This window comes from Narcine bancroftii, chromosome 5 (assembly GCF_036971445.1).
Source record: "Narcine bancroftii isolate sNarBan1 chromosome 5, sNarBan1.hap1, whole genome shotgun sequence".
Classification (NCBI taxonomy): Eukaryota; Metazoa; Chordata; class Chondrichthyes; order Torpediniformes; family Narcinidae; genus Narcine; species Narcine bancroftii.
In genome coordinates this window covers 110009924-110034148 of record NC_091473.1, presented here as the reverse complement: position 1 = coordinate 110034148, position 24225 = coordinate 110009924, and the positions used below count along the sequence as shown (strand labels likewise).

The 24225-nt window shown below is 40.9% G+C and overlaps 1 protein-coding gene across 12 annotated transcripts in view; it reads right to left on the bottom strand.

Moving 5' to 3' along the window:
* The window catches only part of pik3r3b (phosphoinositide-3-kinase, regulatory subunit 3b (gamma)), a 582698-nt gene extending 561218 nt beyond the window's left edge, over window positions 1-21480 (bottom strand). For 3 of the 12 annotated variants that reach the window (XM_069938740.1, XM_069938744.1, XM_069938745.1), the window contains exons 1-2: window positions 11679-11903; window positions 10799-11118 (exon numbers count right to left, since the gene is read on the bottom strand). In XM_069938740.1, coding sequence (XP_069794841.1) covers window positions 10799-11111 — 313 coding nt within the window. In that variant the 5' untranslated portion in view covers window positions 11112-11118; window positions 11679-11903. Of the gene's footprint in view, window positions 1-10798; window positions 11119-11678; window positions 11904-19184; window positions 19204-21270 lie in introns of those variants that run through there. The other 9 variants (XM_069938746.1, XM_069938750.1, XM_069938742.1 and 6 more) reach the window with 8 other exon arrangements.
* Window positions 21481-24225: the final 2745 nt, after the last annotated feature.

Sequence of the window (24225 nt, the reverse complement as noted above, 5' to 3'; positions counted from 1 at the left end):
GGACACTCCTCTTGGATATAACTGTACATGCATCTATTGTCTTTCATTATTGTACCATGAGTTTCTGCTAATAAAAGCCACGATTATTGTTTGACCACAGCATCTTTGTCTACTTCATCAACTGGCACTTCATAGGTGCCTTAGCATAGGTTGGATCCTGAGCCATGCTGTCAGCTAAAAATTACAACCACAGGAACTGCAATGTTAATCTACATTTAAGAAAAGTAATTTAATGTTCAGTTTAAGGGGAAAATAAATAAATTATTCAGCTCCTAAACAAAATTTCATACACTCACTTGTTCTATTGATCAAAAACAATGTGCAATTAGATTCCATCAGCTAGGCATGCATTAACAGCTAAATTCATAAGAAATATATGAAAATACAAAAGACCAGAAATTCATAGGTCTTTACCTCCTTCCCCCCCACCACACCAAAATCAACACTCAGTGAAATAGTACCAACTCACTGTTGAAAATTCTTCCCGTGAACAATAGCCTGAACCTTGAGCTTCACAGTTTCACCATCTTGAATCTATACAGGACTTGTTCACATATTAACAATGGAATTAAAAAAAGATGGGTTTTGTGGTGATAAATGCAATATTTCAGATCAACTTCTGACTGTGAATTCAATTTTTACCCCACATTTACAAAATTGAACTCGTTAGAAAGAAGGAAATAGCCTTAAATTTATAATAATAGGAATCCGCATGTGAAACTGCTCAAGACTTGCATCAATTAGTGGAAAAAAAGCAAATTAAATCTCTGCAGGTCTAGCATCCGAATTTTTTTTTAACTGGAATACCTTAATTCATACATCTAATTCCAGAGCATTTACACTAATGTAGAGCAACCAGACATGCCTTAATTGGAGCAGCACCACCTCCCTGAGAAGTTTGTAAATTTGATTCTGATCACTTTCCTTATATGTTTGGGATAGATCAAAAATGTTTGTTAGAGTTCAGACAGCACCGCAAAGCCAAGAGCACAAAATGAAGGCTGAGACATCATCCCCTTCCTGCTTTTTCAGGAAAGGCAGGCTGTCATGAGTGAGAAAACAGATTTGGTGAGTCTCAAAAGCAAGGACTTTGAATGCCGTTTTGTAGTAAGTGATTTTATTTACAAAAGACAGGAGTAGGAAAATGGTAGCAGGATAACACACACGCAGTTTATAGCGAGTGTGGGAAAGTTGCACCGACAATAAAAGACACTTGTACAATTTATAGACAAATGGGGGGGAAAATTGCAGTGGGGATGAAAAACATTCACAGCAAACTGTACATACAATAATCAAAGAAAAGTCAATAATACCTGCCACCCCTCGATTCGGTGCTGGGATGGCTCTATGCTACTAGGGACACTAATTAAAGCACTTCCAACCCTTGAACAGAGCACACATTACCAACAACTTCTCCAGCACTGCTCCATGGTTCTCAGCCTAGAGTGAAGCAGGGTGATCCCTCAAAGATGGAAAAGAGGGCAATTTGAGCACACATGGTACCCTTTATGGAGCTGGAGGGCTGGGTAACAATGTTTAGGGGTAATAATGGCTCAGTGTAAGCAAGGTTAAGTACTGTGTACAGTTTTGGTCACCAAATTATAGGAAAGATAGAAACAAAATAGAGAGTGCAGAGAAGGTTCACGAGAATGTTGACAGGATTTCAGGGTCTGAGTTACAGGGAAAGGTTGTGCAGACTGGGGCTTTTTTCTCTGGAGCGTACAAGATTGAGAGGGGACTTGATAGAGGTGTTTAAGATTTTAAAAGGGACAGAGTCAATGTGGATAGGCTTTTTCAATTAAGAAAGGGGGAGATTCAAACTAGAGGACATGGTTTAAGATTGAAGGGGGAAAATTAAAAGGGAACATGAGGGGAAATTTCTTTATGCAGAGGGTGGTGGGGATGTGGAATGAGCTTCCGGCAGACGTGGTCGAGGCGGGATCATTGGTTACATTTAAGGAAAGACTGGATCGTTACATGGATAGGAGGGGACTAGAGGGATATGGACCGGGTGCTGGTCAGTGAGACTAGGAGGGTGGGGATTTGCTATGGCATGGACTAGTAGGGCCGAACTGGCCTGTTCTGTGCTGTAAGTGGTTATATGGTTATATGGCTAATTACAGCAGTCAATGGCCAAAGGCCAGGTGCAAAGGAATTTAAATTGGCCAATGGCAAAGTGTGCACTAATGGAAGGGGCAGGGACAAACCTTGATTGGCAGTTAGTATGTCTTCCAACCAGGTAGTGGGCAGTGCTGTCACGTGACAGCCACAACCTTTCACAATATAGCATCATTGGTATGTCACACAAAAACTTCATTTGCTTTCTCAGGTGAATGCAAAAGATCCCTGTAACAATGATGATAAGCAGCAAATTCTCCATGTGCTTCAAAAGGCTCCGTCACCTGCAGTATTTAATTATGTGTACATGACAAGGATGATTTTACAGGGGAAAAAAAAACTATTTTTTTATGCATGTTAGGAGCCCAGAGTACAATTGAACTTGCCCTTCAAAATTGCCAGCTTTTTTTGCATAATCAGGTTGAGAAATGTGTATTACAAATTCAACTTTATTTGACTGCCCTTTCATATTTCAACAGTATTTTGCAATCACCAAAAAAAGCTTGAATTGAAAGCTCATCAGTTTATTGATATTCATGTTGACATGTGTAATGTGTGGACATTTTTTTTTTTTAAAAATCTCCTAAATTTTAGTTGGTGATGGCAAAATGTGATCAATTTGCAAAATAAGTGAAAACAATCTATCCTTTAATCGTTCTTAAATTTTATTTTCATTTGAGCAGTTTATATAAAAAAAATTAATCCATTCAAAAGGAAAATAAATAAAGCAAGAAAAAAAAATGCAGCAATGCCAGAGCTGCTGGTGCAGATCCAGAAGAGTAGAGAGTGAAGACAGTGACGTCCACAAGGACTTACTGGCCAGATCTTCATCCTATGGCTTTATACAGGCTTTAAAACAGCCTTTGAAAGGGCAGATTTTTAAAATTTTGCAATTCTGGAGGCCTTTGACCAAAATGGCAGTGTCTGACCCGCAGACCACGAGCAATTGCAGACTCTGTGGGAACTGCGGACCAGTGCAGGGCACCAGAAACAGAAAGAACACCCTCTGTTGAGAAGCATGGGAGACAATCCTACAGTGTAGGTGACTCGTCAGTGGACCAGTGAGGGAATCAGCAGCCGAAGGACCCATGTAGGCTTTGGGCAGTTGGTGATTTGCGGTCGAAGGACTCATACAGGCTGCAGGTGACATGAACGTAGGACCTACTGAGGCTGTGGGCTGCTGGCGACTAGCTCATGTACCAGAATTCAAGAGGGTGCTGAGAGCATCAGAGGTTTGGATCTGGAACTCAGGTTGTCAGTGGTTTGAACAGGTGTTTGAGACCACAGAGGCCTCAGTGACTCTGAAGGGACTCATTTCTCATTCTCCTATTGTTCAGGGTGCCAGGCAAAACTCATGGCAACTCTCTCTATCTTAAGGGAAAATTCCTTTTACAAAAATTGAAGTATATCACACACATTACATTTTTGTGTATTATTACATGACAACAAAAGGAACCTGGGTCTGGAAAAAGATAGTTGGCTGTTTCCACTCCAGGAAAGATGACCAGCCACTCTTAAAACAACTAAGCAAAAGGAGCAACTAAAATCAGCAAAATTACTAAGAAAAAAAATTCTGCATTTTTAAATTACCCTGCAGCACAAGGGTATGCCCAATCACCACTAGCTCTCCCCCCTGCTCTCCACCCATAACCCTCCAACCCCCTCACATCCATGTACACAACCAACCTTATCTTAAATGACAAAAGGGACCCTGCCGCGACCATCTCTTCTGGAAGATCATTCCATTATGGTTATAAGGTTATGGTTAAGAGAGATGTCAAATTCCACAATCAGTACAATGTCAGCGGACATTACTAGTGAAAAAAATAACCAGCACTCAACAGAAAAATCGGTAATTGCTTCTATGAATTTTAAGAATAGGTTTCTCAAACCCATTTGAGCCAGATGTTGCAGTAACCTTTGACCTGTGCTATTGCTTCTTGCAGAAAACAGGCATGCCAATTCCAAGAAATCTTGCCGAGACTTGCTCTGTTCATGAAGCATGGGCAAAATTTTAACTAATACATTGAAGAATAATTTTCAAAATCAAATTAACATATGCATTTAGTTGATTACACAATTCTTTCAGTGCTTATTTCTTAATACAAGCACTTAACTTGATTTTGATTTTCTTTATTGGATATCGCCTTGCAGGCGAACGAAGAGGGATTTTCAGTATGCTAATCAGCTCAACATCTGCTACTCGTCTCAGTATCTGCTAAAAGTAAATACTTCCACATCTCAGAATCTTGTTCTTAGGGTTAGCCCTCAAAATATTTAAATATTTATAAAAAGCTTAGACACATTCAGTGCTGCATTTTGTGTTCACAACAAGAACATAATAGGAGGCCACCATCTGGCCCATCAAACCTGCTCTACCATTCAATAAGATCATGGCCAATTGCCATGGACACAGCTCCAACCTGCCTTTTTTCATAACCCTTAACTACCCTACTATGAAAAACCCAACTCTGTCTTAAATAAACTTAATGAGACAGCCTCTACTACTTCCTCAGCAGAGAGTTCCACAGATACTCGGCAACAAACAGTTCCTCCTCATCTCCATCCTAAACTGCTCTTCTGAATCTTGAGTCTACGTCTCATGGTTCTCGTCTCACCTACCAGTGGTAACAACTTGCCTGCCTCCATGTTATCTATCCCTTTCATAATTTTATACGTTTCCACAAAATCCCCTCCCATTCATCTGAATTCCAGCAAGTATAGTCACAGGTGACTCTGCTACTCGTCTCAGCATCTGCTAAAAGTAAATACTTCCACATCTCAGAATCTTGTTCTTAGGGTTAGCCCTCAAAATATTTAAATATTTATAAAAAGCTTAGACACATTCAGTACTGTATTTTGTGTTCACAACAAGAACAAAATAGGCCTCATAGGCCAACTCCCTCATCTCCGGAATTACGCAGGTGAGCCTCCTCTGTACCACCTCCAAAGCCAGTACATCCTTTTTCAAGTAATACGCTCCCCTCTGAGTCTTCAATCTGTATTACTTCTGGGTTGCTTTCCATTTTGAATAGATACAGAAATTAGGACAAATAGACAATAATTTAAAAGTCTTAATATCTTTGAAATTTGAAGTGGTGTCTTTTCAGGTCTTGCTGTCATATAATCTAAAGCTATCTTTAGTAAGTTTGCAATCTCATTTCTCTGAATGCGGTGACCTCAGCAAAAGCTTAGCTAGATTACAAATTTGAGCCATTTTAGCTAAAATGATTTTCAAATGTTCTATATATTTGCATTCACTTGCTGGGCAAAACTATCAGGAAAACCCCCTCGCCCATTAGTTGTCATTCACTGCTATTCATGACTGAATTTACCAAGACTGCAGAGGCCGAATCTGATCAATGGGTCTAGGATCAAGTCTATAGAAATCTTATTACTATTTGCAGAATTTGGCAGTCATCCAGCATAACAATGATATTCTATTTGAAGCAAAATAAAAACAGCAAAATATTTCATTAAACAAACAAACTTAGTAAATTACAAGCTAGTTTAATTTTTAACCTAGTCAGATGGCTCTTACTAAGGAGTAGATAAGTTATCTGTGAATGCAATTTCCTAATAACATCTATACCAAGCCAAAGTAGATAACATGCAGACTAACATCAGCACATTCCTCCTAAAGTCACAAAAAAGAACACAATTTGCACATGCAAGTCACCATTTAGAATTTTTTTAATATTATACATTTTCACACCAAAACTTAAAACACTAAAGACTTCAGATTTGAAATTATTTTGGCAATAGAAATAAAAGAAACATCTACCAAGTACAACACAGATTTTCAATCAAAATGGAGTTCAAGACTGCAAGGGTCTTAAATTATTTCAACATCTATGATTTAAAATGTAAAATTAATCACTTAGGTAAAAAGCTAGTGTTAGATTTCAAAATTTACAAGTTAGAATCAGGCCAATCAAAACATCTGATCTTTACCACAAAATGCAGCAGAGGAAGAAGGCTAGATAGTAATGGGAATCGAACTTTTGTGAGAATGCTAAAATGTTGGTTGAAATCACTTGGTTACTGTACTGGTCAGATTTATTCAAATAAAAGAATGACACAACGTATATTTGAGATTGAGTCAATATATGCATTACCATGACATTTAGAACAATAGTTAAGTTACAACAGATAACATTCCCATTAAAATACAGCAGAAGTCTGAAAATACAGACTGCTCGGGGATTGGGTCAGTCCAGATTCTCAGGCAGTACTTTTAAAAATCAAATTTAAGGAGGAGTAGAGAGATGTGAACAGGTAAATTTTGATAGCTTGTTAATTAACAAACCCAGCACACTTTATTTATCAAAAGGATCAGTTAGAAAGAAAAATAAAGTCAATACTTATTGCCACTGTGGTGTTTATGCGTGAACACAAAAGCCTGATAAATTTTAAAAGTTTTCCAAAAAAAAACTCCCGATTCGCGGGTGGTCAGGATTTCTGGCATTCACACATTTTGGACTTCTAATGTATTCATTACTGAGAAAGGAACTTCATAATAGAAATTCAAATATTAAGTCAAATACAATTTTACATATTAGGACATAAATTGCTGCTACACAATCCCACTTCCCTAAGCTACAATGGGCCAAGAAAGTCAAAAATTCAATTCCGACAATACAGAATTTTTAAATTTTAGACTGCTCAATTTGTATCATTTTACCACAAAATGATTCAAAAGTTGTTCTGAATATGTAAATGCATTGTGCCTCACACTACTGTGTGGCTCGGAACAATTTAAATATCATCTACAAATTCTGCTCATCAAGCAGAATCATAGATGGCAATGAGGAAGTGTACAGGAGTGATACAGATCAGCCACTTGAGTGGTGCCACAACCTTTCACACAATGTTAGCAAGACTAAGAAACTGATTGTGGACTTCAGGAGGGTGGGATAAAAATGAGAAGGCAAACCAGTCCTTATCAAGGGGTCAGAACTGGAAATGGTTAAGAACTTCAAATTCCTGGGTGCCAAAGTCTCTGGAGATCTGTCCTGAGGCCTCCTTGTCAATGCAATCAAGGCTCACCCATGGTGATACTCATGAGGAGTTTGGGATTTGGTGTATCATAAATTTCTACATTTTGACTGGTTTACTATGGTATGGATGATTAGGACAGGAAAAGTCTACAGAGCTGTGAACTTGGCCAGTGCCATCAGTCTTCACTCTATTAAGGATGTCTACAAGAGGCAGTGACTCAAAGCGGCCTCCATCCTCAAAGACCATGCCCTCATCTCACCGCTACCATCAGGAAAGACGTACAGGAGCCTGAAGAGGAACCCCCAGCAATACAAAAAAAAAACCCAGATTCTTCCCCTCTGCAATCAGATTTCTGAATGGACAATGAACCAGACACTAAATCACTTCTCTTCTTTTGCACCAATTTTTTTTTTCTAATATGTAATTTATAGTCATTTTCACCTGTAAAAGCTGCGGCAAAACAAATTTTGTGACAGGTTCATAATAAATTCTGATTCATTTTCCATAGATAAACTAACAATGCAAAATTTAGTAATGTCAATAAATATCTCTTGAACCAGGAGAAAAATTACCCAAGTGAACCCTAAATGAAGAAATCCTATCTATTAGAGCATGATTATTAACAAGTCCTTTTAATATAAAGGGCTGCTGATTTTAAATTAAAACAAATGTAACATTTCATTTTAAAACCAATTTCACAAACTAAATTTCTTCCAAGCAACAAAAATTACATAGGGAAAATACTTTAAATTGTCTGCTGAAGAGAAAGACAAATCTGCTTCAAGTGCTAAGATGCAATCCCAACAGCATTCAGCAGAAATATTTCTCATTTCCTAATAGGCAAATATTTCATTTGACCTCCACCTCCTTTTTATGTTCAAAATCTCCTCCTCCCATCCTAGTCTTGAAAAAGGGACATAGCCCAAGATATTAACTGCCCATTTGTCTTCATTGACGTTGCCACATCTGCTGAGTGGCTCCAGCATTTTATTGTTTACTCCGTATTTTATTCTCTTCTGTTAAGTATTCTTAATTCGTTTTTGAGAACCTATCCCCAAGGTTTCCTCAAAAGTTCTTTACTATTAAAAAGAGAAGCCAAATGAAAGCCATTTCCTCTGCTTCACGCTCTGTTTTATTGATCGGTTCAAAAGCCACGTATTGTTGAAAACCTTTTGCTTGGAGTGAATTGAAAATATATTTAAAAATTGAAACGTCAACACATGCCAAACGGGTATTATTGAAACACTATGTTATTATTTTCCAGTTTTGTTCCAGTCAGAAAAATAGAAATAGATGCAAGGACACAAATACAAAAATATTCTGCAGTCAAACATTCTGCAAGCTCCACTATAGAAAAGATGCCAAATAAAATTTATTACTTCATTTTTTTTTTATCCAAAACAAAGATTCACATAATCTAAAGTTAAATTGTATGCAAAATACCTGTCCAGCAATAAAGATGCTGGATTATATATATTCAATTTCAAAAGAAAAGTGGCTTCTAAATGTGAACTGTGCAGTTAAAAATCTTGGTTCCACAAATTTTAACCACAAAATTTATAATGTCAAAAAACATACCATTTCCATCTTTTCTCTGAAAAGCTCTACTTATTTTTTGACATTTCCATGCATTTTAACAGCACAAATCTTAACTCTTTCACTTATTTATTGTTTCTGATAACATATGTATTTTAACTTGCCTCTCAATTAAACAAGACCTGTTATAAATCATCATGCCACAATTTTCTTTTTAAATACTAAATGCGTGAATACAACAGCTCAGTATCTTGTGTGCACATGCCAGCGTTTCATACCCATTAGGTACCACCTTTAACATAATCCAACTCTCTTTAACCCATTTTTTCCCCTCCAATAAACTACTGCACTCTTTTCCATGGTTGTCACACTGGTATAATTATTCCCCACATGTCCCAATTAATCACTTTCAAAAATTAGCAACATGCTAAAATGAGTACACTTAGTGTTGAGCAAAGTAAAACACAAAAGTCTGCAGATGCCACTGTTGAAGTTAAAACACACTGCTGGAGAAACTCAGCAAGTCTAACCAGTATCCTTTATAGACCAAAGATACCTTGTTGAAGGGCTCAAATGTGTATCGTTATCTTTGCTCTATAAAGGACACAATTTAACCTGCTGAGTTTACCCAGCATTTTTTTTAAAAAGAAAAAACAATTAGTTTTTCTCGCATAAATATTCTTAAGTAAAGCAGTAAACACACACAATAAACTAATCATTTAAAAAGTTGGATTGTGATCAACACCATAGACATAAATAGGCCTCTAGGACTGCCACTAATGCTTTTAGTTTACAATAAAAACTCTCCTTCCATTAAAAATGCACGTTTTCTGCAGAGTTGATGGAATAAATTACAATACATTTCACAGCAATTAAAAGCTTTGATGGATCCAGTCAAATATACACCAAATCAAAAGAGTATTAAATTTGTTTCAAATAAAAGTTGTCTATCAAGTTGTTAGAAGAAATCATTAATTTTAGTCTAGTAACTTTTGATGCAAGGCACCTACTGAAATTTAATTATATTAAAAAGCACATTTTAAATATTTTTGTTACACCTTTCTCTCGAGAGGAATTGGCTTGTTTTATATTTGCTGGGGAATTGCGACGGTTTGAACCTGCAGCATTGCAAGCTTTGTCAATTAAAAACACCACCAAACATTACATTCAGGACTTGAACTTCAACTTTGATGGATTTTCAAAACTATTTGGAAAGAGATTTTCATTGTGCTGCAGTAATTGAGAGTCAAGTATACCAGACCCAAGCAGTGATGCTCAGGATTAATCTCTGGGCAGAAAAAGAGGAGACAGTTACATCATCAGTTTATGAAAACAAACTGTAACTCTTATTAGTACACTTGCAATTACATCCGAAAACCTTGTATTATTTTACCGGTTTCATCTGGGTGAACTTTGAAGAGCATTAACTCATTGTTAATGCACCCCAATTTCATTTTATTTAAAAAATGAGTACACTTAGTGTTGAGCAAAGTAAAACATGAAAGTCTGCAGATGCCACTGTTGAAGTTAAAACACACTGCTGGAGAAACTCAGCAGGACACGCCAAAAATAAAATTCAATCTTCCTTCAGATTTCCCGATGATGGTCAACATTGATGACCATTCTAATATAACAAATGGTATGTTTTGCCTCATCTAAAAACTGGGAGGGGGGGCCAGGCCACACATCTGATTCCAGCCCATCTGAGAACATTCATTAAGAATATCCGTGCTGTAAATGGTTATATGGTTAATATATGGAAGCTACATATGAAAAATATGAAGTTATTAAATGGAATTTAATCCACCATTTCCAAAGCACAAGTTTTTGTTTAAAAAAAAACCCAGAATATACAAGATCAGAAGTGAATTTAAAAGGTTTTTTTTCCCTCTCTCTCACATGAAACTTTGAATATCTTTCATGCTCAGTTGAGCCAACTAAGGAATATTCTTGAAAAGAAATCAAAGCATGAAATCATTTTGAATTGAGCACATAGCCCATGTTACTTAAACCACTATGTAACATCGGTGGGTCCATCATTGAGAGCTTGCAGTAAACCTTCAAAACAGCCGTGCCCACTGGCCGGCCCCAAGCTCCCGCTGCTGCTCCCACGGCAAATGGGAAGGGTCGAGGAGGGACCTACCGGAGAACGGCGCCGCCGAGCCGCCTGGTGTTGGTGGGACAGGTCTTGGCCGGGGCTTCGGAGTTGGAGGCACTATTCGGATCGGCCCCACAAACTCAACGTAGGTTCCAGGAAAGTCTCCTTTGTCTTTGTTCCTTTCGTTAACCCCGCTTAACCATCCTTTGGGATTTTTCTCATCGCCTTCTCGATAAGTGTCGGTCAGCAACGCCGACTTGTTCACGGTGAGCAGGTCACCCGGCAGGAGGTCGATGTCTTCTTCTCTCTCCTTCTTGTACTCGAACAGAGCCCGGTATTGGAAACCCTCGGTGCCCATTGTTGGTCTAGGGAAGAAAACCAAGGTTTTATATGGATAGATGTCTTTTAAAAAGAGGTTAGGACTTCCTGAGGACCAAGACCGTCCCGTGTGAGATGCCCGCTGGTCCACTTGTTGCGGATTCCATCCTCTTCAGCGGGGCTGAAGAGTTGGTCGACGCGGTGAAACTTCCACCAAGTGTGCCGACTGCGTGGTGGTCTTTTCGGTCTCAGCCCCGACGGAGTCCGTGCGGTCCCCGACCGAGGAGGGGACGAGAGGGGCTGTTACAGTCTCCGGACCAAGGCACCAGAAGCCGGAGGGGAGCGGCGTTTGGTCACAGCTGGGCAGGGGGGGGGGGGGGGGGGGAACAACAAAACTCGGCTCTCTGCAATCACACGCGGGGGTTCAAGCCAAATCCCACCAATCTATCGCCCTTTCCAAAAACTGAACATTGAAATACAAAGAGAAAGTGAACAATTACGCCGATTAAGTCCCTTTTTATTTAAATGTGCGAGCAGAAACACCAAGTTAAAATAAAACTATTCCAGGACCTTCACCATTTTTTTTATTTGAGCTTGAAATATTTACCTCTCCAAGTGCCAGGGCGGTGTATCGTTGGGTTGTTTAGTGCCTCTTGGAGGGGATTCAGCGAGAAGACCTCTTCACACGGTGTGTTGGAGGTGACGCGTACTGCCTTTCCATGTCTTCTTGGGTGGGGGGGCTGCTTTATTTCAATTGTACCTTGGCTGATGCATCCGAAACTCCGCTGCCTGGACTGTTCATTGCAGTCACTTTCACCCAGCCAGAGTGCCAGTATTTATACCGTGACGTGTCTAACCACACCCCCCCCCCCTCCTCCTGCCAGTGATAAATTGCCATTCATTGCATTGCTGCAGGATCCGTGGATACATCCCCGGGAAGGAGCAGAATCTGGTTCACCGACTGGGGTGGAGCCACTGCTGCAGCTGTGTGGAAGCCTGTTGAACCGTGGACGAAGACTTCAGTCAACTTCTGGGGTCTTGAAAAAGAAACGGCAAAATCATCTGCAAGATTGGGGTTTTTTTTTTAATTGGGGAAAGATTTGTAATTAAAGTGTTTTCAGGGCAAAAAAAACCAAAACGTGAGCATCTGCTAATTAAAACTGTATAAGTCACAGCACAAACGCTTGTACGGTCACTAAATCAACATTTAAAACCCAACGAAAATCAGCAGGTCAAAAGCATCCATGAGAAGATCAAGTGTCATTGACGTTTGAGGTGGAAGATGCATCGAAATTCTGACCAATAGGCTTCAACCTGAAATGTTAACTCTGCTTCAGATGAAGTCTGACTGGCCGAGTATTTCACCGTTTACGGTTTTTATTTTAGATTTCTAACAGAGAACATTACAACACAGTTGTTTTATTCCATCATGTTATTCTGACCTATTTTTTTTAAAGAACCTGAACACTTCTTTTGTGTCCCTATTTTATCACCTATCACCTCCATTCTGACCATTCATTCCAGGTATCTGTATTGTTTATTTTAAATCATACCCCTGATGTCACCCTTAAACTTAATTTTGTATAAATATCCTTGTGTTGACGACTCTTGGCCTGGGGAAAAAGGTGCTGCCTGTCCATAAGCTTGTAGACCTCTATAAGTCATCTCTCATCCTTCTTCACTCCAAAGAGAACGCCCCAGCTCTGTTAACCTTGCCTCGTGAGATGCATTACCCAATCCAGGAAACATCCTCTGCACCCTCTCCATCACTTCCACATCCTTCCTGTGATGAGGTGGCCAGAACTGAACACAATATTTCAACTGTGTTCTAACTCGAGTTTTCGAGAGCTGCACTTGAACTCAATTGTCCTACCAACCTGTGCAACAACCACTGAGAGAAAATGCATGTGCAGGTTTTAGTTTCATGAAAAATGTAATGTTACAGGATGGAACCCTATCTCCCTATCTAAGCCTCCTATACTTTGCAAGATTAAGAAGCCAGCTCTGTAAAGACTACTTCGGATCCTACCAGGCCATCTGAGGAATTACAATTTAGTTAATTGCTTTTAAATAAAATATAATTGAAAAATAGTAATGGCAGTTAAATCTCTGGATTACTGTGAAAGCATATCAGGTTCACTGATGCATTCTGGGAAAGGATGTTTGTTGACCTCACTGTAACTATTCAAACAGATTCTGATTCTCTTCGTGCGACTTAAAGAAATGATAGACAGCTCTGCATTCAGAAAAGGCAATGGGACTTGAGGATGTCTCTCTTGTTATCCTGAATTCATGTTCCAAGTATGGAACATGTGTAACCATCTGTTTCATCACCACCATAAGATTGGTATTTATGTAATGATGAGTAAAATTCCCAAGGATTTACTGCCCACAAAAACCTGGACAACATCAATTGAGCCATTTACCACCAACCCCATCAGACCAATCAATTTGGAGCTCTGCAAGGAATACAGCTCATCACAGCCTGGAGCCAAACATAGGGATGAGGTTCCAGCGGTGAAATACAGCTTCTGCACATTTAATGTAGCAAAACATTCTCAAAACATTGAGAAGTTTTTTTTTTAATTAATTACACTGAACGGAATGAGTTATTAAGGCCAACATTTTAATAAATGAAGCAAATTTTATTATGCACATTAAAGATAGACAAAAAAGAGAAAAGGTTTTCAGAGCTTAAAGTCTTCACCACTAACGGATGTAGGCAGAGAAATTAAATTTAGCAATAAAAAAGACTAGAATTAAATGCAGATATCCAGGCAAGAATAAGAGTTTAGTAATAGAAAGAAAGGATGATCCTTGACATCAAAGCACTTTTGGCATCAGAGCCACATAAAAACTGGTCAAATGGGTATTATGGAAAAACGCCCATTCCCTGGATAGAATTATATCCATTGATGTTATTTGGCAGCCAATTGCTTCAAATTCCTGGATATTGTTGCTCGATCATTGAATTTCTGGATAGACCCAATAGATGTGCGAGAGACAAATACACATCAGCTATGGCAGGGAGTGCAGGCCATTACAGCCTACAAAAACCAGGGTGAACACCATAGATGGCTGTGATGCTTCGTGAGCTGAACATCTTTGAGAAGGAGAACCAAACAGTGCCTTCTAGAATCTCTGCAAAGGCTGAGGACCCTGTGATATCTGACTCTGAGGAGCATCATTCAAGCGGGTGAACCCTCGCAAGGCCTCAGAACCTTTCAGCATATCTGGCAGTATACTGAAAATTTGTGCCAACCAACTAGCCGGAATGTTCATGGATGTTTTCATATGGCTGCTCTTCAAGGATTACAGTTCAGCCTTCAACACCATTATTTCCTTTCTGCTGGTCAAACTCTAGCCCTCTGCAACCCTCTCTGCAACTGGATCCTTGACTTCCTCATCTGAAAACTGCAGTCAGTACGAATTGGAAACAATGTCTCCAACATAGGCGCACCTTAAAGATGCATGCTTATCTCACTGCTCTACTCATTATACACCCATAATTTTGTGGTCAGGCACAGTTCTAATGCTATCTACAAATTTACTGATGACACTACAGTTGTTGGGAGAATCACAAACAGCACTGAGTAAGAGCACAGGAAGGGAGACAGATCAGCTCATTGAGTGATATCATGCCAGCAATATTGCTCTCAACATTAGCAAAACAAAGGAGATGATTGTGGACTTCAGGAAGACGTCAGGGGAACATGACTCAGTCCTCATCGAGGGGTCAATAGTAGAGAGGGTCAAGAACTTCAAATTCCTGGGTGTTAACATCTCCGATGAACTGTCCTGGACCATCCATGTCAATGCAATGATGAAGAAGGCTCCCCAGTGGCTATACTTTGTGAGATATTTGAGGAGATTCAGTGTGTCACCAAAGACTCTCGAAAACGTCTAGAGGTGTACCATGGAGAACATTCTGGCTGGCTGCATCACTGTCTGGTATAGAGGTGCCAACTCTCGAGGCAAGAATAAATTCATGAGAGTTGCTAACTCAGCCTGCACTAGCACTGGAGGCAATGGCTTAATAAAGCATCCTCAGACCTCAAAGATCCCCAAAGACTATGCCCTCTTCACTCTACTACCATCAGGGAAAAGGTGCAGGAGCCTAAAGACAAGTACTCAGCAGCACAAGGTCAGCGTCTTCCCATCTGCCATTAGATTCCTGAATAATCAATGAACTAAAGACACTGCCTTACTTGTCGTGCACTATTAAAAAAAATATTGTTGTATAAGTGGGTTATATGAATGTGATGCCACTGCAAAACACCAAATTTCATGACTTGTTCATGACAATAAATTCTGATTCTAATTTAAAATAAGGGCCTCTACCTGGGAAAAGTAAAATATAAACAGACATCGCAGAAAAATAACATGCTAATATTTCAGATGTGTATGTGAAATTGTTACAACAACGTTGATTTTTTTCTGATAAGTCCTAGCAATTCCCAGTGGAACTGTTCATTTGTCTACTTCGTAACCAGATAAACCTCAGCGACATAATTGGATCGTGTTGAGGATCCCCAGAACACTGCCTTACTTTTCATGCTCTCTTTTGTTTTTTTTAAAATTGTTGTAAAAGTGATTTATATGAATGTTTGCATTGCGATGTTGATGCAGAACAATGAATTTCGTGACTCGTTCATGACAATAAATTCTGATTCTGTTTCAGTTCGGTACTTGAGACAAAAATAATGAGTGATTTTGTGACGGGTACCCATAAGAAATTACTATGTAATGAAAGTAATTGTTATTAATTTGGGTAAAAGCAAAGATAGTAAGAACTGGGCGAGTCGTGACTGTATAGACAAACAAAATATAGTTCTATGTCTACCTTTATGATCCAGATCTCTGAATGGTACACTTCAGTAATTCTAAAAAAAAATCTGGTCACATACATGAATTTCATAAACACATATTAAAGTCAATAACAAAGTATGATCTCCAAGATGTTGTCTGGAATGGTGTGCTTTTACTCACAAGGAGAGATTAGTCATAGAGTTCATTAAATCATACAAGACCTTTGGCCTAATTTTTCCTTACTGATTGACATCCGTCTAAACTAGACCCATTTGCCTGTGGTGGACCATATCTCTCCAACCCTTTCCTATTCAACTATCTGTCCATGTCCCATTTAAGTGATTCTAGTGTATCTGCCTAATCTGCTTCTTCTGATAGCTCACTCCAAATACCACCTCCCTCTGTGTGAGAAGCTTTCCCCTTGGGCAGACTTCCCCCACCACCCAAACTTAAACCTATGTCCTTCAGTTTTAAACTCTCCTACCTTGGGGAAAATAATATGACTATTTACCTTATCTATGCCCCTCATGATCTATATCTTGATATGGTCACCTCTCAGCCTCCTACACTCCAGGGAAAATAAGTCTTAGTCTATCCAGTATCTTCCTGTAATTTAAGATCTCCAATCTCACTAACAATCTTGTGGATCTTTTTGGAACCTTTTCCAGTTTAATGGTATTTTTCCTCTTGCAAGGTGACCAGAGCTGTTGAGGGTATTCCAAATGTGACCTTACCAATGTCAGCTGCATTATGACATTCTAACTGCTGTAATAAATCTCCTGATCAATAAAGATAAGCATGCTAAACAGTTTCTTCATCAACCCTGTGGTAGTACAGATTATATCACCAATGTGTATATGTACATATGTATAGATGGTAATGTAGGATGACTGTGATTGGCTGAGAGTGTAGCCACACCTACTGGCATGTCTTAAAGGATTGCTCCTAGCCAGACCAGGTCATTCTGGACTGGTTGACCTACTTGAGATATGCTCTAGTCTTTTAGTTAATAAAAGCCTTGGTTTGGATCGACAAGTCTTTGGTTCTTTCGACGCGCATTACAACCCCGTCGACCTACATTGTCATTTTCATGGAACTATGTACCTGAAACCTTAGGTCTCTGTTCCACCACAATGTTCGGGGCCCTACCATTTACTGTGCAAGTCCTGCCCTGGTTTGATCTTATCAAAATTCAATACCTCACACTTATCTAAATTAATCCCTATCTGCCATTCCTCGACCCCTGACTCAGTTGATCAAGATCCCATTGTAATCTGAGATAACCTTCCTCATTGAAATCTAGATAGGGTATATAGTCATGGTATTTTTTTCAAGGTCAGGGGAGTCTATAATTAGAGGACACGGGTTTAAGGTGAGAGGGTAATATTCAAAGGAGATGTGAGGGGCATTTTGCACACAGATAGTAATGGGTGTATGGAACAAGCTGCCAGGCAAGGTAGTACAAACAGGCACAATCACAACATTTAAAAAGCATTTGGACAGGTGAATGGTCAGGAAAGGTTTAGCAGGATAAAGGCAAGTGGGATTAGTGTAGATAGGTGTCTCAGTGGGAATGGAGTCATAGAATATAGATGAACAGTAGAGCACAGGAATAGACCCTTTAACCTACATTTCTACATTGAACATGATGCCCAGAATAAATTACTTGCACATGATATGTATGCCTCTATTCCCTACATAGGGGGCGGGGGGGGGGGTGTTGCTGAAGTCTGGGCCTGATATCCTGCTCACTCAGGGAAAATGGCCATGTAGAACATTGCCTCTCCTTTCTCGGAGTAGTGATCACCATGTGGCCACTGTCTGGCTTGTTAGGCAGGAGGTGACTGCAAAATGGCCTCTCCTATATTGCTGCATCTGTAACAACACCTTTTAATTGGTAACCTCTGTTTTCACTGAGCTTGCTATGTCATGGCGTGACCGAGTGTACGGTGGAATAACTGGATGTGTAGACTGGGCTTGTTAGTCTTGGTTGGAAGCCAGCCCAAGAGAAGGAAAACTCTGATTTCAATCACAGGCAGATGGGGCTCGTTAGCCTCATCAGGCCATTCATCTAAGTGAGGGACACATGCTCTGGAGGAAGTAAGCAAGTTGGCCGACTTCACCCCATACCCTCTAATCCAGGCAACATCCTGGCATATCTCTTCCATATTCTATTCAAAATCTCCATATCCTTCATGAAAGTGGCTGACCAGAACTCAAAGTTCAGATTTGTAGTCAGAATACATAGATGACAACCCTGAGATTCTTTTTTCCTGCAGTCCAAGTGGAATTTCTACTTATCAGTAATGCAAAAACCTGAACTCAAGATATGTATACAAAAGAGAGAAATGGAAACAAAGAGAGAAATGGAAACAAAGAGAGAATTGCAAGCAAACTGTGAAATACAGAAAATAAGCATTCAGTCAGGAGCAGTGTGGTTGGTGAAGCAATTAGTGCAATGCTGTTACAACGCCAGCAGTCGGGACTGGGGTTCAAATACCGTGCTGTCTGTAAGGAGTTTGCCATTCTCCCTGTGTCAGTGTGGCTTTCCCCTGGGGCTCCAGTTTCCTCCTAAACTTTAAAATATAATGGGGGGTTTAATTTGTTGGCACGGGCTCGTGGGACAAAAGGGCCTGTTACCATGCTGTATATCTAAATTTAAAATTGAAAAAAAAAGAGACATTAAATGAGTCTCTGATTGAGTTTGTTGCTTAAGAGTCTGATGGTGGAGAGATAACAACTGTTCCTGAACCTGGTGATGCAAATCTTGTGGCACCTATACCCCTTCCCCCCTGATGGTAGCAGCAAGAACAATATTCCAAAAGCAGCCTAACCAAAGTTTTATACAGCTGAAACATGACTTCCTTACTTTTATCCTCAATGTCTTCATTACCACCCTATTTACTTGCATGGCCATTTTTAAGGAGCTATGAACCTGGACCCTCAGATCCCTCTGCAGATAAGTTCTGATCCCCGTGGAACACCACTAGTCTTGGAGCAGCAGCCAGAACAACACCTTTTCACCACCTCTCCCTGCCATCTATGGGGCAGCCAATTTAAAATCCCTAAGGTTTGTTTCCATGCTGCACCACTCTGTGAGTATTCTAAGTGTCTTGTAAATAATGGCAATGAAATAATTGAATCTGATATGAGATTTGAGAAGTGAAAACTGAATCTGAAATGAAAGTATTGTAGCGGCCTGCAGCCCACTCCTTGGGCCGACACAGGAAATGGCTGTCGAACACGGCAATCGAGCAAGCAGCACACGGGATGAGAGACCCACTCCCTTAGGCCTCAGTAATACCGGTCGAATCAACCAATCACCCTCAGCGGATCTTATGGGTCCAATCCAGGCCTGCGGATCCGAGATGGCCAATCGGCAGCCAGGTCCTCTCAAGCCACGTCCTCCCTGGTGGTGACGCAGCCGGCTGCCTATAAAATGCAGAGCTGGATCTCAATAAACTTGTGTCGACTACACTCCCTTCATATGAGAGTCTCCTTTCTATAACCACACCATTCCTCGAGCTATAACCATAGCCACCTGCTAAAGTATCAGACTTAATCAAGGAAAAACTGCAAAGTGATAAAAATATCTTTGGTTGAAAAACTAAGATGTAAACCCACAGAGTGCAAAATGTTCAAGTAAGTATTTGATAAATTGATAAATCAGTGGGAAGGCACTGCCCCATTTGTGTGGTAAAGAAAAAAATGTTGAAATTGAGAAAGAGATAATATTGAGCAAATAAGTTTTATAGAATCAAAAAAGGAAGTGGGAATTTATAGTGGAAAATTACATAATATGCTGCCAAAATTCCAACAGAGCTTTTTGGTAGCAGACTATTTCCACGAATTGATAATCAAGAATGAATGGCACAATGGCAAAGCTAGTAGCCTGTTGCTTCATGGTTCCAGCAATCTGGGTTCACACATTCTTCATGTGGCTACTTGAGTTTCCTCTGTGTGCTAAGGTTTCTCCCACATCCCAATAATGTGCAGTTCGGTAGGTTAATTGGACACTATGAATTTTTCCTGGCATGCAGGAGAGTGATGGAATCTGGGGGGAGTTGATGGGAATTTGGGGAGTAGGTCTTGGAAAAATAGGGGCTTGGTGGTCAGCATGGACTCGATGGGGTGAGGGGCCATTTCTGTGCTGTATCTCTCTATGACCCGACGATTCTAACAAGAAGAACAGATACAAGTAAATTTGTTTAAAACAATGAAAGAGTATTATGAAACAGTAGAATCCACTGGTTACACTGCTTGAGGCAGCAATTTATCAATGTTCAAGATTTTAACATGAATGAATAAAGAAACAATGGGTCAAAGAGCCATATACTCAAGGTGGCTAAAGGTGATTCACATCTACCAATAGACTAACCAACAATAAGGACAAATTTGGCATTATTGTAGCGGCAGTTACTGTACAATCCAGACAAGATTGGTGTGGGGGGGGGGGGTGTTCACCTCTCCCACCCAATTCCTGAACTGATTATTTTCTTTTTTTAACAAAGAGCCTTCATAGTTTCAATGGTAACTTTGTATCTTGAACAAGCTGTCTCTGATCATAATGGCCTTGATGTTTCATGCCTCAGAGTTTGTGAGGAGGACATTGTCTATTGTGTTGGTTAGCACTGGCTGTTTGGTTCAGTCTGACTGCCAATTGTTTAGCGAACATACTGAAGAGAGCAGCTGTAAATGGGAAATAGATTATTTTCTACAAGTCATTGTGTCCACGCGAAAGCATGCTCATCCATTACTGATGTTCCCCCTGACTCGCAGTAGCCCTGTGCCTCGTTAATTTTCTTTTCTTTGTAATTAATGTCCTTCTCCACTCCTTTGCCTCTTCAACTTTTTCATCTTTACCATTTGCATCCCTCTTGTCACCTTAATTTCAACCTCTTGTAGCTCTTCCCACTGCCTGTCTTGATAACCATGTTGCACCACCCTGAATCCTGTTCCTAAACCAGGGGTGTCAAACTCAAATTCACCGAGGGCCAAAGTTAAAAACTTGGACTAAGTCGAGGGCTGAACTAAATATTTATTGAAAATTTTCAACAACATCTGCATGTTTTTGCTCAACATATGTAATGTTAAACTTTTTCTTATTAAAATAAATGTTTAATAATAGTTTTGGTTAAACTCTTTCCATAATAAGCATTAACAAATAAGAAATAAAATATTCAATAAATAATATTTCTCTCTAGCCTTTAAGCAAGGATCGCGCGTTGCCGAGAAGCATGCCAGGAAGCGGAGGTCTGCAGGGAGCCCTCCCCAGCCCAGCCAGCAAACCCGAGCGGCATCCCCCCCCCCCCCGCCCCCTCTCCCACCTCCGCCCCCGCCTCCACCTGCCGCAACCGCCGCCAACAACCCAAGGAGTCCCCTGGTCTCACCATCTCACCGGGAATACCGTGAGAGCGGTGGAACTCGTCCGCGACCTCCACCCCAGCAGAAAGTCCGATGCCCAGCAGCACCCACCCACAGATGAAGCTCAAGGAGCTAGGCGGCGGGTCCGTTGGAGCTAGGCGGCGTGTCCGTTGGAGCTAGGCGGCGGGTCCGTTGGAGCTAGGCGGCGTGTCCGTTGGAGCTAGGCGGCGGGTCCGTTGTAGCTAGGCGGCGGGTCCGTTGTAGCTAGGCGGCAGGTCCGTTGTAGCTAGGCGCCGCTGTGAATATCTAATTAACGTTCCCGTTAACTATATCGGTGTACTGCTGTGCCTGCTGTGGAAGTGCTAAAAACTACTACGGTAGTGTTCGCTGCTGTGCATGTGCTATACTTGCGCAGCGGCCAGCGGGCCAACTCTAATATATATTTAATATGATCTTGCGGGCCAAATATAATTATATCGCGGGCCAAATTTGGCCCGCGGGCCAGAGTTTGACATGTGTGTCCTAAACTATCTCTCTCTCTCTCTCTCTCTCCTCAAGAGAAGCCCTAACATTCCTATTCGGTCCAAACTTCTGGCCACCCCACCCTCTCCTTATTTGTTTTGGCCTACATGTTTTGATTACACATCTGTCAAACAGATTTCCATATTTCAGGAATTGTTTTGGTGATGGCCCACATTACTGCAATCCTATCATCCACAATATGGAAGAACATATTTATGAAGTTTTATTTTTATGGCTGATCAATATGGAACAGCCTGTGTCCAAATGCGAGACCCGCTTCTGATAATAATTATGATTAAGTGATTTTTACACAAATTTAAGACAAGAACATTGTGTGAAAGACGGAAATGAGGTACGCCTTTACCCAAATGATCAGAAGTATTGTGAAATAGGCCACTGGAAATTCATTTCAGGAGGCACTGGATGCCATTCATAGAAAGATTGAGGGATATTGTACAAAGGTGATAATTACATTGACAGCTATTTGAATCCTGAAATATTCTAAGACTCTAAAATACTGCTGCCTGCGCACCAGCTTATTTCATCTTCCCTTGTCCTTTGACCTGCTCACACAAAGCATCCAACTATGGCCCATATTCTTCCTAATTTCCTATTGGACTCAGCTCACTATCTTTGTAATCTCATCCAGCTCCACATCCCCCTCATGTCTGACTACACCCCTATGTCCCACCCCCACTCCCACTGTCCTCCCCACATCCCATTGCCCCCACATCCTCCTGACACGTCCTACTGACCCCCACGTCACCCAAGACCCACTGCCCCCTACATTCCACTGCCTCCTCCTACATCCCCCTCATATCCCAGTGCCACCCTCACATCCCGCTGTCCCCCGACATCCCACTGCCACCCTCACATCCCACTTCCCCCTAATGTTCCACACCCCCTACATCCCATTGCCCCTCATGTCCCCCCACATCCCACCACTCCCCACATTCCACTGCCCCATGTCCTCCTGACACATCCCACTAACCCCCATGTCACCCAAGTCCCACTGCCCCCCACATTCCCCCACATCCCACTGCCTCCTCCTACACCCCCCTCACATCCCAGTGCCACCCTCACATCCCGCTGCCCCCGACATCCCACTGACACCCTCACATCCCGCTGCTGTTGACGTCCCACTGCCACCCTCACATCACACTTCCCCCTTACATTCCACACCCCCTACATCCCACTGCTCCCCCACATCCCACTACCACCCTCACATTCCACTTCCCCTCACATCCCACTGCCCCCCCACATCCCACTTCCCCCCATATCCCACTGTCCTTTCATGTCCCACTGCCTCTCCTACGTCCCTCCCCCCCCCCCCAATATCCCACTTCTCCCCCCACCATGAAATCATTGGACATCAGATTATCAGAACAGATGGACTGCCAGCACGAATGCTGAAATGTTGCGAGCAGTTCATTTTGGCAGGCTGCAGAACTACTTACACCTCAAGGCAATTTAATAAAAGCTAAAAATAAGTGTAAACTTGGTGCTCACAGATTTTATTGGGATCTCAAAAGCATATGTGTATCATGATGTAGCACTCACATCTCTGAGTGTAATGTTATTTTTGTCCAGTTGAACTACGGAGATCCAGGAACATAATCAAAACCAATGGTCAGTAATTTAATAAATCCCTATTGCCATTGTTCAGACAAGATGTGGACTTGAGACCCTCAGTCAGGCGAAGGTAAAAAATGCCGTGGATCTCATCAGAGGATCAGAGAACAATAAATCTCCCTCCTTATTTACTCATCTGCCTATTTACCCATAGAAATAACCACCCTTGGAGTGCAATTTTGATCATCCAGCTGCAAGGAAGATACACGAACCTGGAAAGGTGCAGAAAAATTCACAAGAATGGTGCCATTCTGCCAGGCTTGAATTATAAGGAGAGGCCTGATAGGATGAGACTGTTTCCTCTGGAGTTTAGGAGACCAAGGAGAATCTGATAAAAGTTTATCAAATGATGAAGTAGAGAGATAAGTGATAATCTTTTTTTTTCCCAAGGAATCTAAAACTAGAGAGCACAAATTTAAAGTGGGAGGGGAAAGATTGATCAAAAAAATGGTAAATTATTTGGTAGGCTTCCTTGTGCACAAAATATATTTAAGTAAAATCTGGTCAAAGGTTATTGTTCAAAAGTCAATTCAACTGAAGTGGGATTTCCTGCCCTCATTACTGTTCATTGGCATGTCATACAGCCAAGCTGCCCTGAATGTTGAAGTTTTGAGTGTTTTGACTTCTTGATCGTTTTAATTTTTTTCATGCCCCAGTTTCTTACTTTTCCAAAAAACCAGGGCACATCAATTGATTGCATTGTAGAATCTGTGTATCTGTCACAGCAAAGCACAAATTAAGTGTTTATTGATCCATATTGTCCCAACACCACACTCTGTCTTCATGCACGTGAAGTTCATTCCCAGGTCACTCTTGCGTGCTCCACA